The sequence below is a fragment of the Gopherus evgoodei genome, chromosome 5 (assembly GCF_007399415.2).
Source record: "Gopherus evgoodei ecotype Sinaloan lineage chromosome 5, rGopEvg1_v1.p, whole genome shotgun sequence".
Taxonomy (NCBI): Eukaryota; Metazoa; Chordata; order Testudines; family Testudinidae; genus Gopherus; species Gopherus evgoodei.
In genome coordinates, this window is record NC_044326.1 from 30,839,977 (window position 1) to 30,855,683 (window position 15,707).

Sequence of the window (15,707 nt, forward strand, 5' to 3'; positions counted from 1 at the left end):
TCAGCTCCTGGGACGACCAAAGGCCCTGGGTACGCAGGTGACCTAGATGGGCCCCCCAACCAAGGGATGACGCATCTGTCGTTAAGGTCATAGATGGTGGCTGAGGATGGAACGGCATCCCTGCGCATACCAGGGATGGAGTTAGCCACCAATCGAGGGAGCGGAGAGGGCTGGGGGGAACTGTCACAAGGACGTCTATAGGGTCCCGGCTCGGGCGGAAGATCGAATGGAGCCACGTTTGAAAGGGTCTCATGCGGAGTCTGGCATACTTGGCCACATAAGTACATGCGGCCATGTGCCCTAGGAGGCCGAGACAGGTGCGGGCTGAGGTGATTGGGGAGGCCTGTAAACCTCGTGATCGATACGATCGCTTGGAAGCGGGACTGAGGCAAGTAGGCCCTGGCTTGAGTGGAGTCCAGCGTTGCCCCTATGAAGTCCAGCCTTTGTGTGGGGACCAGGATGGATTTCTCGGTGTTGAGTAGGCCCAACCGGGAGAACAGGTCCGTGATTATACCAACATGCTGCCGGACCTGAGATTGAGAGGTCCCCTTGATGAGCCAGTCGTCCAGATACGGGAACACATGTATCTGTTGCAGGCGGAGATGAGCGGCAACGATGGCCATGCACTTCGTGAACACCCTCGGGGCCAAGGAGAGGACGAAGGGGAGGACTGTGAATTGGAAGTGCTGGTGGTTGGCCATAAAGCGAAGGTACTTCCTGTGTGGTGGAAAGATGGCAATGTGGAAGTACGCATCCTTCATGTCGAGGGCGGCATACCAGTCTCCAGGATCCAGGGACGGGATAATCGTTCCCAGGGAGACCATGCGGAACTTCAGCTTGAGAATCCATTTGTTGAGTCTTCGCAGATCTAGGATAGGTCTGAGGCCTCCCTTGGACTTGGGAATCAGAAAATATCGGGAGTAAAACCCCTTTCCCCTCTCATCTAAAGGTATCTCCTCTATAGCTCCCGCAGCGAGGAGAGATTGGACCTCCTGCAGGAGGACTTGCTCGTGAGAGGGGTCCCTGAAGAGGAACCGGGAAGGGGGGCAGGAGGACGGTGATGAAGCAAATTGGAGGTGGTATCCTTGCTTCACTGTGCGCAGAACCCAAAGATCTGACGTCAATTGGGACCATGCCGGGAGAAGTAGGAGAGATGGTTGGAGAAGGGAGGGAAAGGATCCTGTCCTGAGACTGGTACGCCGTCCCCAGGTGCACCTTCAAAAGTTGGACTTAGGGCCCAGTGATGCCTTAGAGAGCTTGTGGTTTTGGCCCCCCTGGGGACCGGACTGGCGTCTGCGGCCACCCTGCCCGTGCCTTCTACTGAGGTCCTGCCTCTGCCGAGGTGTAAAGTACAGGCGGTGTGTTTGGGGCCTGAAGGGTCTACGCTGGGTTACGGGGGTATGCGTTCCTAACGAGCACAAGATGACTCTATTATCCTTCAGGCTCTGCAGCCTGGGATCAGTCTTCTCCGAGAACAAACCCTTGCCATCAAAGGGTAGGTCCTGGATGGTGTACTGCAGCTCCGGAGGCAGGTTAGAGACCTGGAGCCAGGAGATATGCCTCATGGTGATGCCCGAGGCCAAAAGTTCTGGCCGCTGAGTCAGCCGCGTCTAGGGAGGCCACTTTCTTTCCTTCCTCCAGGAATGCATTAAATTCCTGGCGTGAGTCCGGGGGTAGCAGCTCGGTGAACCTACCCACTTCTGCCCAAGTGTTATAATTGTATCGGCTCAGTAGAGCCTGTTGGTTGGCCACTAGGAGCTGTAGGGCCCCAGCTGAGTACACCTTACGACCCAGGAGATCCATCCGTCTGGCCTCTTTGGACTTTGGGGCCGGTGCCTGCTGGCCATGTCGCTCCCTTTCGTTGACCGACTGGACAACTAAGGAGGAGGGAGGAGGATGGATGTACAAGTACTCATACCCCCGAGAGGGTACCATGTACTTTCTCTCAACTCCCTTTGCCGTCGGTGAAATGGAGGCTGGAGACTGCCAGAGGGTGTCAGCAGCGGCCTGGATAGTTTTAATGAATGGCAGTGCGACCCAGGTGGGAGCATCAGCGGTGAGGATGCTCACTATGGGGTCCTCGACTTCCGGGACTTCCTCCACTGGGAGGTTGATATTGAGGGCCACCCTGCAAAGGAGGTCCTGATGGGCCCTGAGGTCTATCGGTGGGGGCCCTGATGATGAGGTCCCTGCCACAGCCTCATCCAGTGAGGAGGAGGAGGATACCCCGGGAATGAGAGGGTCCTGGACGGCCTCCTGCTCCTGGGACGGTTCCTGCTCCAGCTGCCCCGGGGAGTCCGGAGGATGTATCGCGTGCTCTTCCGACTCAACCGCGGGGGGGGGGTGGGTGGGAAATGGTGGCCTCTGGTGCCCAATGTTCTGAGGCAGCAGAGCGGGTCTGGACTAGGGGAGCACCCTGGGCTTGGTGGTATGCCCAGGGTGTCCAGAAGGACCACTGTTGAGGTCCTATGTCCTGCGGTCGAGAGTCCTGGAAAACTCCCGCAGGTACCTCCGTATCCCAGTCCGGGTTGTAATAGCTGTCTGCCTGGGAGGATACGGACGTGTGTCTGGACGGCCATGGTGGAGCAGAAAAGCCTGGAGCCGAAGTCCCGACGGATCTCGCACCCCTCGATCATGGGGACCGGTGCCGGTACACAGAGCGGTACCGAGAGCGAGACCGGGACCTGCGACCGGACCGGTGCCGGGAGGTCGATCGGGATCTCGAGTCTACGCCTTGACCTGCTCGGGGAGGGATGGTGCCTGGGACGGTGCCGGGAACTGGAGCGGTACCGCGAGTAGCGGGTTGGGGAGCGAGAGACTGATCGGTGCCTGGAGTCCGACAGGAGCCGTGGTGAGGAACGGTGCCAGGACTGGGAGCGACATCAAGAGCGGGAGTGACGTCTCGACTCAGAGCGCCTGCGGGATCGTGATCTTGAGCGGTGCCGGTCCGCTACGCTGACAGATGACGGTCTGGTCAGGGTCGGCTTGCCCATGAACTGCAATACCCGCACTGGCGGTGCTGGGGGTAGTGGCGGTGCCGCCTCGTGATGGCGATCAAGTCCCTCACAGCGGAGAAAGTATCTGGGGTAGACGGCAAAGCAAGCTCTACCACGGCTGGTGCTGGGGAGCTGTCAGGTGCCGGACTCAACGGCTCTCGTGGGGCTGGAGTCGACAGTACCGACTTCAGCTGCGCAGCGGCAGGTATTGGTGCCGGGCGGTCAGACCTAGGCGCAGTCTCTTGCTGCAACGCGGGTGTTGCCGTCTGACCCTTCGTTGTCTTCGACCTCGGGGAGAGGGAGCTGCGCGGAGTCGATTTCGGTGCTGGCGGTGGCTGGTGCCGGGAATCCTTAGGCGTACCGGCGACACCTGGTGCTGTAGGGGTGCCTCTGCTCACCGACTGGCTCGTGCTCGGTGCCGAGGGCGACGGTGTTAGGGCTGCTTCCATTAGGAGCTGCTTTAACCTAATGTCCCGCTCCTTTTTAGTTCTCGGCTTAAAAGCCTTGCAAATTGGGCACTTAGCCGATAAGTGCGATTCCCCTAGGCACTTCAAACAGGAGTCGTAGGGATCTCCTGTTGGCATCGGCCTATGATAGGCCAAGCACTGCTTGAAACCCGATGAACCAGGCATGAGCTCCGGCACCGGGTGCGGGGAAGGGGCTACCCCTTGAACCCTGCAACACTTACTAACTAACAACTATAACTATGAACTATAACTAAATCTAACGAACTATATATATACAATAGCAGTTAACTACACTACGAATACAACAACTATAAGAGACTACGAGTAGCTAGGGAAGGTGGAGGTCAGCTAAGCCGCACTCCACTGTTCCAACGACCGACATGGGCGGTAAGAAGGAACTGAAGGGTGGCTGGGGTATATATCTGGCGCCATAACGGCGCCGCTCCAGGGGGTGCCCAGCCGATCTGCCGAGTGTTGCTACGGTAAAAGTTTCTCCAACGAACGTGCACACGGCGCGCACACCTAACTGGAATGCATATGAGCAATCACTTGAAAAAGAAATGGGCTTTCCATTTCCACCCAATGAGCAACTGTGTCACTCCAAAGGGTAGCTTCACTGTGCTTTGTATCTCATGTTGGAAATGGTCCCAGGCTCATAAAAGCAATCCCTAATACACCTGCACATGCTGTTTTGTCCATGGAACACTCTTCTACATATAATACTAGGAGACCCATTCGTGGCAGGTGAAATGGATGTATGAAACTGTGGGGATCAGCATCTGGATATTGTTAAACCTTTTCTGTTACAGGAAGACTCTGGCCTTCGTGGTGCCTCTTCACTCCTAGGTGGAAAGTTATCTGAAAGGGGAAGATGGATCTCTTCTTTAAGCTTATCAGAAACCCATGTGCCAGCAGAAGCATGGAGAGGACCCAACACATTACATGAATAGTGCAAGGGGGAAAATCTCATAATTTACATGGTAATTTTTACTTGCAGCAGTAGTCACGAGTTAACATGCAGCCTTCAAAATCGTAACAGACTGGCTTAGTTTGTGAGGTAGCCAGTCCTAAAAAGGCTGCTTTGTTCTCTTTATTGACTATAATTTTTGTAGGTCAAAAGGAATTGGAAACTTATTACAGCTTGACTACATACTGCAAGCAGTTTGTTAGGCAAACTGTTTTATAACATATTTCACCAACAGGCTCTGGGCTTCATAATTCAAGCATCAGCCCCATTTTCTAGCTGCTTTATACATACAGTAGGGTAACTGTTCTGAAAAATCCATAACTGGCCTCTTGCCTAACACCTACCCAATAAACTTTGTATATGCAAGCCATGAAGAGTTTGAGAATAGATTCTCAGCACAACAATTTCTTGTCCACTAGCTGACAATGGAGCTGTTTGACAATACCTATTGTCTCCTCTGTGCTTGGTCCCTAGTAGTGTATAATTCAGCACACAACATGCAAGTGTTACTGTGAAAATGTATTTGTGATGTCTGAAAAAGAACAGATGGGGCATTTTTGCTATTTATTGGGGGATAGCAGAGAACAACAGATACGACTAAAAAGTCGCTTGGGCTATATCCTATTTAACCCAAACAAACAAGGAAAAGTGGGGAAAAAGCAACTGCATGACAGAGGCACGTCTACACTACAAAGTTTTGTCACCATAGCTATGTTGTGAAAAAAAACCCACATTCCTTAGCCAACACCTCCAGTGCAGCTGCAGCTCTGCTGACAAAAGAGTGCTTCTGTCAGCATGGCTGATATTGTTCAGGGAGACAGTGTTACTATACTGGTGGAAAACTCCTTATGTTATCATAAACATTGCATCTATACTTGGGGACTATACTAGAATAGCTGTATTGATACAGCCTGTGTAGTGCAGACTAGACCAATTGGAAAGAAAACAGGAAGCAGCAGCAACTGGAGACAGAAAGGAACATTTTCCCCAACCCCCCTATCTCACACTTAGTTTCAGGATATGTTTTGCAGATGGAAAAATATCTTACTAGTAACGATAATATCAGCTGAAAAATTAGACATACAAAACACAAGTTTGTAACCAGATCAGCAGAAAAAGGCTGTGTCCAAGAAGAACAAAATGTATCATTTCTCTCAAAAATCACCAAAGTGCACTATTGCACAGGCAAGCTCCTTTAATGGCTGCTTAATAGAAAAGCAGCTTGAAACAATAACATGTTATCTAGGCATACACCTGAGCTGCATTTTAATATGAGGGGCCTAAGCACTGCCAGGCTCTAGCTTGAGAGAATGGATTGCCTCAGTGTTTGAATGCCCAATTTAAGAGAGACAAGACTTGATTTCCACTGGTGCTTAGCACCTGAAAGCCCTGCTGATTTCACTAGGATGTGCAGATGCTCAGTACCTCTTAAAATCAGGCCCCAGTTGTGTCAGATTAGGCACCAAAATTAGAGGCATTCAAAATGAGGAGACTTTTGTAAACATAGCTATTACCACCCAAGATCACATGAATGAGTCCATAGAACCGCACAATATGGAACCACTGAGATAAGTGAAACTGAGGAAAATCTCTCCCAGGCTCTACTCAGGATAAAATAGCTGATCGAACAAGTTCTTTGTGAATACACACAGGTTGACAGAGGAATTCAACATTTAATAAGTGGAATCTTTAAACGCTCTCATATTTTCTCCATTTCATTCTCAATTACGTGTATAATACACATATCCTTTCTGGGTATTTTGTTGTGCTTTTTAAAAACAGTTGGCATTTACTGAGTGCTTTACCTTTTCAAACTACTACAAGTCTTCATGGCACTCACCCATGTAAGACTGTTACCAACCTCATTTTACAGATAAGGAGAAACCAAAGGTCACACTGCTTGCCCAACAACTCTGAGTCAGTGGGAAAGCTATGTCTGGAATTCAAGTCTTCTTGGTTACCAGCACTACCTTCAGTTGTCTGCCAAGAAAATAAAGAGACTGCATCTCCACTTGTGTAGATTTCCCTGTCTAGTGTGGGGACCAACAGGTTAACTTAAAACAAAGGAGGGTTCATTCATTTACAGGGTACTTGCAAACTGCACTGAACTTTTACAGCAAACAGTTTTGAAATGCTCCTTTCATGAATGAATGGCACTTTTATACCAAAATGGTAGCTAGTTTCATTACTGTGCATTTGCAGCTTTAAACACAAGCAATTAAATGGAAATTTAATTGATACAATTATAATGCTATTAGAGAATGGAACATGGGCAATTAACACCCAATTTTATAATATTTGAAAGCAAGGTTATAATAATTACCTGACTGTTGAGTACACATACCATTGCTTAATGTAATCTAACTGATTGAAGGTGCCTACCACCTGATATCAAAGTGCCATCTTTCAGAATAAGGTGTTCAAATGTGTGTCATAGGCCCTATACTGTTTTACATCACACAGATCATGTGGCAGGGGCCTGTCTTGTCCTCCGTCTGGTTCAACGTATACAGGGGGAGAGAAGGCTTAATAGCGTTATGGTTTCTTTGGTGAGCTGATGACACCCAGCTCTCTTCCTAACCTCTCAGAGTAATGGAACGTTCTCACGGAGACTGGAATGTGAAATGAAGACGACTAGCTGGCTAAGAGTTCACCCAGAAGAGGTGGTGATTGCTTAGAGAGAGAGAGAGAGGGGGGAAGGAAGAAAACAGTCCCCCACCCAAAAGGAAATTTCATCTATACCCCATTGCAAGGTTCGCAGCCTGAGAGTCATCAACCCCCAGCTCCTTCTGGATAAGAAGGTAGCTACAATTCCCTTATTCATTTGCACTTGGCAAGAACAAACTGCATCCTCTTCTTGCTGTGGCAAACCTTGCTAGAGCCCTACATGCCTCCTTCACTTCAAAGCTAGATGACTACACTGCAGTGTGACCTATATATGGCTACATCTTCAGACCAACTGGAAATGGTTGGCAGTGTGGCATCTGGCAGACTGCTTATTAATCAGTGTTTTCACACAACAAGCAGAATATACTTATGAGCTGCACTGGCTGCATGTCGAGTTCTAGATGCAGTTCACTTTGACCTATAAAGCTCTATATCGGGGTAGGCAACCTGCGGCACGCGAGCTGATTTTCAGTGGCACTCACACTGCCCAGGTCCTGGCCACCAGTTCAGGGGGCTCTGCATTTCAATTTAATTTTAAATGAAGCTTCTTTAACATTTTAAAAACCTTATTTACTTTGCATACAATAGTTTAGTTATATATTATAGACTTATAGAAAGACCTTCTAAAAATATTAAAATGTATTACTGGCACGCAAAACCTTGAACTAGAGTGAATAAATGAAGACCTGGCACACCACTTCTGAAAGGTTGCCAACCCCTGCTCTATATAGTTGGGGCTTCTAGCTCCTTGTAGGACACCCCCCACCTCTCTGGATCAGATCCAAAAGCCATTGAAATTACTTGGCGCTTCCATGGGCTTTGGATCAGGCCGTCTTGAGCATGATACCATGGCAGCTATCAACAGAAGTACTCAAACTAACAGGCCCACTTGCTTAATTGGGAGCATGCTAATAGCAGGGTTTTCCTCTGTGAAGTGCTCCTGGCCACTGAGCTCACTTTCCCTCCGACTTCAACAGAAGCTAGATTTGTTGACCCTTTAAGGCACTCTTCATTCATCTGTTTTTACTTAGACTTCTCCTGTGTAGCGTTGTTGAGGGAGGAGACAAAGGGATGAAGCTGTTGTGGCATGAGCCAATTTTTAGTAGATAGGACTTATCTTAATTGTTTAATTTATTGTTAGAAGTTGGTGCTTTTACATAGCTGTAAAAAGTCTAGAACTCTCCATAGGAACAACAACAATTCTGTTCCAGAGCAGCTAATGGGGACTCCTGTAGCTCAGGTGGTAGCAGCTGGACCAGAACTCTATTCCACTTCTTCTTTGAAGCTTCAAGTGGCCACCATGTCCAGCATAGGAATAACTGTGAAGTTTTAGGAAGCCAGAGGTTTCATAATGTGTAAAAAATAATGATAATTCCAGCTAAGATTGTGCAGTCCTCTTTCATTTCTAGCCTTTCGTTTTAATTGATCTGAAAGCTCAGTTTTTATTTAGACTCCTCTAACATTCAGTGATGGGTTCTTCCCCCATTTTGGCTGACTGGGATCTGAAAGGCAGATTATATGGAGTCCCCTCTGATTTCCACTTGCAGTTTCTTACTGGGACCAATACTTCCTGCTCCTCTTTCCCTCAACTCACACACTGGCATCATGATAGCATCTAAGCTCTGCTCAAGATGTGCTTGCTCAGCTGACCCTCTCAGAGTAGTTGCTAATGCTCTTTTGTAATCTGCACACCCATCCATCTTCACCATCCTGCACACTAACACTTCAGCTCTGCAGTTGGTCAATGTCATATTTATGCAGGAAGAAAGTTTCTGGAGAATGTGCCTGCAACCATTAAGTCTGCAAGCTAAAGTAAAGTTTTACACTGTACAAAGGGAAGGATGCCTGCCTTGCTAAACGAAACACACCAACGTTGACTTTGCAGGCAGCAGGAACTTGGGGAGATGGGAGTCGAATTCAAGTTGCATATACACACACACACACACTTTTGAAGACCACTGGTGGAAAGTGTTGGTATTCTCAGACTGCCTTTCATTTCAGAGTAACTGTTCCCTGATGTCCTGCTATTTATAATTGACAACTTTCAATTCATTCAGGTTCTTCTGCTCCTTTTCCTGGGCCTCATTTCTCGACCCTTTCACCCACCCTGTACCCCCACATTTGCATATATTCACATACAAAATCACTCATGTCAAACACCTTGCTTGTTGGAAAATTCACACACATTCCTGGAATAGTTCTGCTATGTCTAAATATTACTTGAGAAGAAATGTAAGCTATTCTAGGGAGTATATATTGTTTGAGTGCAAGCAGCCATGTGCAGTCTCCAAAAAAAAGTTTTAAACTATGATAAACATACTGCAGCCTAATTCTCTTTAAAAGATCATGTTTTGTTTCTTACCAGAGTTTACTTATATATTTATAAATCTATTCCCTGAAAAGATTGCTTTGTATGGTGCCCAAACACTAGAGTAATAGGCATGATCAAACAGTCTGAGAATTGGATATAAAACTGCATTCACCTCTCCCCATGTTTGGAGGTACCCATCAGAATGCCCCCCACAGGAAGCAGAAAGCTAGGAAAGATAACTGAAATTACTGGTGATAGTTACAACATTAACTTTATAATGGAGATCAAATGTAAGCTTCCTTGAGCACCTGTTTTATCAGAGTTCAGACCTGGCACATGCATTTACATCAAACTATTTGGCAAATATTTTCATTCCTTCTGTGTACTTGCTACTGTACTAATCCTGTACTATTAAGGATTCTCTCTCAATTTTGTCACTTGTTTTTCTTTCTTCAAAACTCTCCCCTGAAACGTTAGTTAGCATTTCAGTATAAGACATCTGTGGAAGTGCTCAAGTGAGTAAAGTTGCACAAGAGGCTAAATATTTGCGGAATCAGGGTATGAAACAAACCTTATCCATTTTTCCAGTTGTGTCTCTTCGACTCACGTAGGGGACCAAGGCAAAGTGGGGTACTTGTTAAAAACTATTTCAGAGGACTAATAATAGAGTAATGTGTTTGGCAAATTCTAATAGCCTAAAATGAAGACAAGTTAATCTTTTCAGCATTTGGCCGAGTTTTTGATGTTGATGTTTGCGTGGAAGTAATGAGTAATTTTGCAAGTGCACAGATCTGTACGTTTGCGAGAACCTGAATATTCCATTATCCCTTTCCAAATCCTTCCTGCAAATACAGAATATGGAGTCAAGAACAAGTGAAGATTATTCATTACATGTTCATAATAGCAGTGAATTAAAAAAAAAAAAGCAACATTCTGTGGGCTGCCTCTGTTTTATATTCTATTTTGGACTATATTTATACTTTAAGTTTTCCATTCAGTTTTTGCAACTGGAGTTTCTCAGCATCATAGCATGGGCAAGCATTTGCCACCTCATTCTGAGATCTGTGGTTTCCTCCTCCCCGGATATCTAACCCAGTCCTCAGACACTGGCATTGGCATTATGTTAATCACTATTCAGACACAGATTGCGGCAAAACACACAAAGATATTTTCAAAAAATCATTATTTTATTGGTTGCACAAACTGGAGCATTATTTACAGCTTTCATCTCTCTATAAATGCTCATTAAAATAAAGCTGCACAAATAGTAAAATGTAGCACTTTAAAACAAAGTTAACCTGGCATCTCAGATTAAATGCAGTCATGTTCCTATATATTATATCTACACCTAGAAGAATCAAAGAATTTATATAGGAGAGTTTATCTTAATTTCAGTAAAATCATTCCAATTTCATGCATCTTTGGCGACTGTCTTGAAAACTTGTTAAAACGGTTTCATTTTAGAAGTGCAAAAGAAAAAAGTAACTACAAGATTTATAATTATGGTCCCATTTTGAAACTAAAACTTAGTCTAAAATAGGGTATTAAACAGAAACTCCAGTAGGGAACTCTCTTCAGCTGTAAGAAATTTGCTCTGCAAAATAAAAAAGAAAATAAAAATTAGTCATTTAGCACAGCTGGGATCTTCAGCAGTCTAAGCACACCTAAAATTAATTAACTTTCTGGCTCACACTGTACACATTTCCATTCCTGTGGAAAGCTCATCAGGTTTTGTAGACAGCTATTGGTAGTCTCCAAGGTAAAATGCAAGTGGGTACAACTCCGATTACTTCTGTGACGGCTTTATCTTTACGCCCAAACTATAGCAGCAAAGATACGACTGCCTCTCATTTTTAGCATGTGATTGCCTCTCATTTCCACGAGAAATATTCAAAGAATTGTATGTTTTGGTTTATGTATGTAAAGTAAGTAAACTTTTCTAAACTCCATAAAATAGTTTTAAAGTTAATTAAATATTAACGAGTAGTTTTGGGCAACAATCCTTGTGTTCTCAGAATTTGAATGTCTCTTTCTCTAAATTGTGCTTTTAGATGCATGCAATACATTTAAACTATTGAGATGGCATAATTTTTTAATCGAAGCAGCATGCATTTTGGGGGGGAAATAAATCCAGTTTATACAAATGGAATTAATGAGCTTCTGGGTTAAGAATTGTATCACACACAGTAGTATACTGGAAAGTAATTCTGAAAATAGTTCTATTTATTATTAACTAAGATAGCAGGCACTCTGTTTTAATTCTTACTAAAGGCCCAATCTTGAGGGTTATTAGGGTCCCCTGACTCCTATTGACTTCAAATGGGAGATTATGCTGTTCAACACCTCATGGGATGAGACCCTACATCACTTAACAGTCAACAAGTTTAAATCTTCAAGGTGAACAAATTCTTCCAGTCTGGTTACAGTTTCTGAATTAATTACACAGTATACTATCCCTATCTATATCCCAAAGAGCCCTGAGCTTAATTAAATAAAAAAACAAAAACAACGTGAAGAGATTCTATTATGGCTGTACATTATTGAAGAGAGCTTTACCTGAAGCAATTCTTAACCTTTAAAGATGCTGATGATGTAGGAGCAAAAAGTGTGCAGTGATTCCCAGCAGTGCTCTCGTGCCAACTTCATTACTTCAGTCTCATTTTCTGACTCTTGTCCGTGCTGTGTTGGTTTTACAAGAGGTAGTGTAGATGGTTTAGGTCTCCCTGCTTTTTTGGCAGAACTTTTCCCTGCCTGGGTTTCTTTAACTTGCTTTAGAGAAGCTGAGGATTTCTGGACTGATTTCCCCTGATTGGCTGTATCTGCTTGCTGGCTAGGATTCTGGTTTGGCTTCATGCTGGAAGCTACTTGCTTCATCTGAGCATCTGTGGGAGCCTTTTGGCACATGCTGGGCTTCAGCACTAGGGTGGACTGGCAAGCGTTTGGGAGTTTTCTAAGTTCAAGGGCAATCTGGTTCCAATAAACCTTTGGGTTGTTATTGAAAGGACGACAAACTGATGGTTTGCCAGTATATTCGCACCAGTAAGACTTGCCTTGGTTTTTGCATTCAATTCTGAGTTTCATTTCCCCATTACCACTCATGTTCATTGTGCAAGTGTCTTTGACTTTAGTCTGAAAAAGAATTTCTTCACCATTGCTCCTTTTCTTTTGAGTCTGTTTCTGTCCCAATCCTCCCATGCAACAGATCATCATTAGAAGAAGGATGACAGTCTTCATGGTGAAACACGAACTAAGATCCTGAAGCAACTCAGTCCAAAACAGCAAAAGAAACAAGCAACTGTCTGCCCACAATTTAAAGGTTTTGTGCACAAAGAAGTCTCTCTCTCAAGGTGGCCGGTATTTTTTTTTTTAAATAAACCATGCTAGTGTAAGCATATGCCCATAATTTATAGCTCAAGGGAATGTCAAATAACCTGTGAACTCCCAAGAAGGTAACAAGACACATCTTGCAGCGAAATAGAGCACGATAGCTGTATAACTTAAAAGCTCATTCCTACCCAAAATGCACACATCAGCTTTGATTTTAACAGATATTTTCCACTCTCCAGCTATTTTATAGCTATCTTTATGCCAGATATTGTATGACCACATGGAAGTAGTCAGAAGGTCAGCCAAATCACACCTATGAGGTTTTGTCCAGAAGATTAAAAATTATTCAATTAATAAAAATGGATTTGTGGTACCTTTATGTTTTTTGTGGATGTGGATGTGCACTGGTAAGCATGTGGCTTTTATATTTTATTGTGCCAATACCAGAAACATGGAATACTGTGGAAAAATCAAAAGCACATTTCTTAACTAAGGAAAGAGTTTAGGATACACTGGGTATGTCTACACAGCAAAGAAAAAACCATGGCTGGCCTGTACCACCAACTTGGGCTCACAGGTCTTGGGTTGCTTCATTGCTATGTCGATTCAGGCTGGAGGCTGAGTTTTGGGGCCCTTCCACCTCGCAGGATCCCAGAGCCCGACTTCAGCCCGAGCCCAGAAATTTACACAGCAATGAAAGAGCCCTGCAGCCCAAGTCAGCTGGCATGGGCCAGCAATGGGTTTCTCTTTTCTGTGTAGACATATTGAGTGTGGCCAGGGGGTTTATGGGCTTCCCCACACAGGTTTATCAATGTAATCCAATACCTCTCATTCTATTTCTGGGTTTCTCATCTTGCTTGGAGCCAATATTGTCAATGAAGTCCAACAGTACATCAGTTTTTGTAAGGAGGACAAAATCCATTTTCCAATGTGATCTTAGCCCACATCTTAAACCAGTGCGCTTCCTACACTTCTCAAACACACTTAAAATGAAATAAAATAGTTAATTATGAATCAAATACAGGTTACTTAACCAAGTTTTTGTTTATTTAAATGGATTGGGAATATTTTCTCAAATTAAAAATAAACTTTTTAAATTCTACAATTCTGAACGTATACACACACACACACACACACGCGCGCGCTACATATTGTCACATCGAAACATTCCCATTTCTGACCAAAGAGTGAAAAACTTACAATGTTATTCCAGATAAAACTGGTATTGCTGTTCAGTTTTACTTTATGCTTTCAAAGGTTTTTGGAATTATCCTTATTTTAAGCCAAATTAGTCTTTCTGGAAACATAGTTAAATATTGGTATATAATCAGTTTGCTCTTCAGTTTAAGATACCTAATTCTTCCATCTTTCCTATCCCCTGTGCTTCATTTTTGTAGTGTAGACCTTTACAGTCCTTTCAGTGGATTTATGATGTCATATAATCCAGCAACACAACCGCCATGTCTAAATTCAAGGCAATACCCTAAACTACAGTGATGTAAAAAAACCTTCTAAAAGTGTTCAAATTCCTGTGTAGAAAGTTTAATTTAAAAATTAGTTAGCAAAAATATAATCACTGCCTGTTTAAAGACCCACTGACATTTATTAGGAACTTGGTCTGGAGATGAAGTATTCTAAAAATTACCAACTTTATGACATCTCTCATGGTCTAATTAGAGCATCACTCAAAGTCCAGGGAGCTCCACACCCTGCCACATACACAAAAGTTGTAATTTTAAATGAGTCTCTCTGCAAATACCCTTCTAGGTCTAATATTTAATACATAATGATTTAAGTAACTCAAAAAGAGGGAGAAAAACCTTCCACTGAATTAATTTTTCAGAGACAGGGGATACTGCATATCCCGTACATTTAAAGTTCAGTCCAAAGTGGTCGCCCAAGAGCACCAAAAGTCAACACTGAACATGCTGATAAATTAAACAATATCAAAAATTTCGCTAAAACACTTTCAAGCTTTAAGAAAATGTGTATACAAAAGACTCTGTATACAAAATGTATTCTTTATGCAAGTGTGTATATACTGTATTTAACACATTCCCAACAAAACGGGAAGGTAAGAACTTGAGTAATCATGGTAGGGCAGTTAACTTTAAACCAAGTCTGTGTAAGCCACATTAATATACATATTGTGATGTGAAATAGAAACCCTAGTGTAAAAAAAGTAAAAAACAGAAACCACTTTAGTTCAAGTCTTAAACAGTAGTGAATAAGAGGAAGTGCTCTGGTATTTTGTACAATAGTTAATGGCATAACATTAAACGCTGCTTTCTTGATTCAAGACTGATTTACTGTACAAGCCACATAGAACAAGTGGCATGGGATTTGGATGGTGAATTCAGATCCCAGTGTGGTTGGAAGAATTTCATGTTTCCTGTAGAAGAATCTTGAGCCTTATTTCTATAGGCTGAAAATAGATCATAAGAAAAAGAATCAGTAAAAAATAGATTAAGGTAGTAATATAATTTAGCTAGAACACTATACATATGTGGTCTTCATGTGAAAGTCATGGGTGTGCCAACAGATAAATTTCTTTACTTTACAAACACTCATGCTATTATAAAAGTGTACAAACCTTTGTTCTTTTACATTTTACGAAGCTGATTTTAAAATGGGAGGATGTACTGAAAAAAAATTAAAAAGTTCATTACTTACCCCTGATGTTTCCAATATTGGTTACCACTGTTCCACAGAGCTAAAGAGAACACAGAAATATATTTTTCTGTTGCTAACAAAAGAACTGAATAAACTGACTTCATAACTACAGTGCGTGGCACTGTCAGCTGTCAATAGTGTGACCAATCATTCCTGGGTCTGAAACCTATCTGTGCTATATAAATAAGTCCTGAGTCTTCCTGCCAGTTACTGAAGTTTTTAATTAGAAAAAATGGCTTTAGTTTCATTGTATAGCAGTCTTTTTTTTTTTTCTAAAGACTTGTTTTGGGGTGGAAGGA

The 15,707-nt window shown here is 43.7% G+C and overlaps 2 protein-coding genes across 10 annotated transcripts in view; both read right to left on the bottom strand.

The window, feature by feature from the left end:
- Window positions 1-10,673: 10,673 nt before the first annotated feature.
- Window positions 10,674-12,934, bottom strand: FGFBP2 (fibroblast growth factor binding protein 2). The gene is made up of 2 exons (XM_030564275.1): window positions 11,965-12,934; window positions 10,674-11,002 (listed from the first exon to the last, which is right to left on the bottom strand). Exon 1 carries the CDS (start codon window positions 12,640-12,642, stop codon window positions 11,977-11,979), a length of 666 nt encoding a protein of 221 aa, XP_030420135.1. The 5' UTR covers window positions 12,643-12,934; the 3' UTR covers window positions 10,674-11,002; window positions 11,965-11,976.
- A 519-nt stretch (window positions 12,935-13,453) lies between these two features.
- PROM1 (prominin 1) overlaps window positions 13,454-15,707 on the bottom strand; it is a 92,895-nt gene continuing 90,641 nt past the window's right edge. For 5 of the 9 annotated variants that reach the window (XM_030564560.1, XM_030564562.1, XM_030564564.1 and 2 more), the window contains 2 exons: window positions 15,409-15,448; window positions 13,455-15,160 (listed from right to left, as the gene is read on the bottom strand). In XM_030564560.1, the coding sequence (XP_030420420.1) occupies window positions 15,430-15,448 (19 nt within the window). In that variant the 3' untranslated portion in view covers window positions 13,455-15,160; window positions 15,409-15,429. Of the gene's footprint in view, window positions 15,161-15,408; window positions 15,449-15,707 lie in introns of those variants that run through there. The other 4 variants (XM_030564566.1, XM_030564565.1, XM_030564563.1 and 1 more) reach the window with 3 other exon arrangements.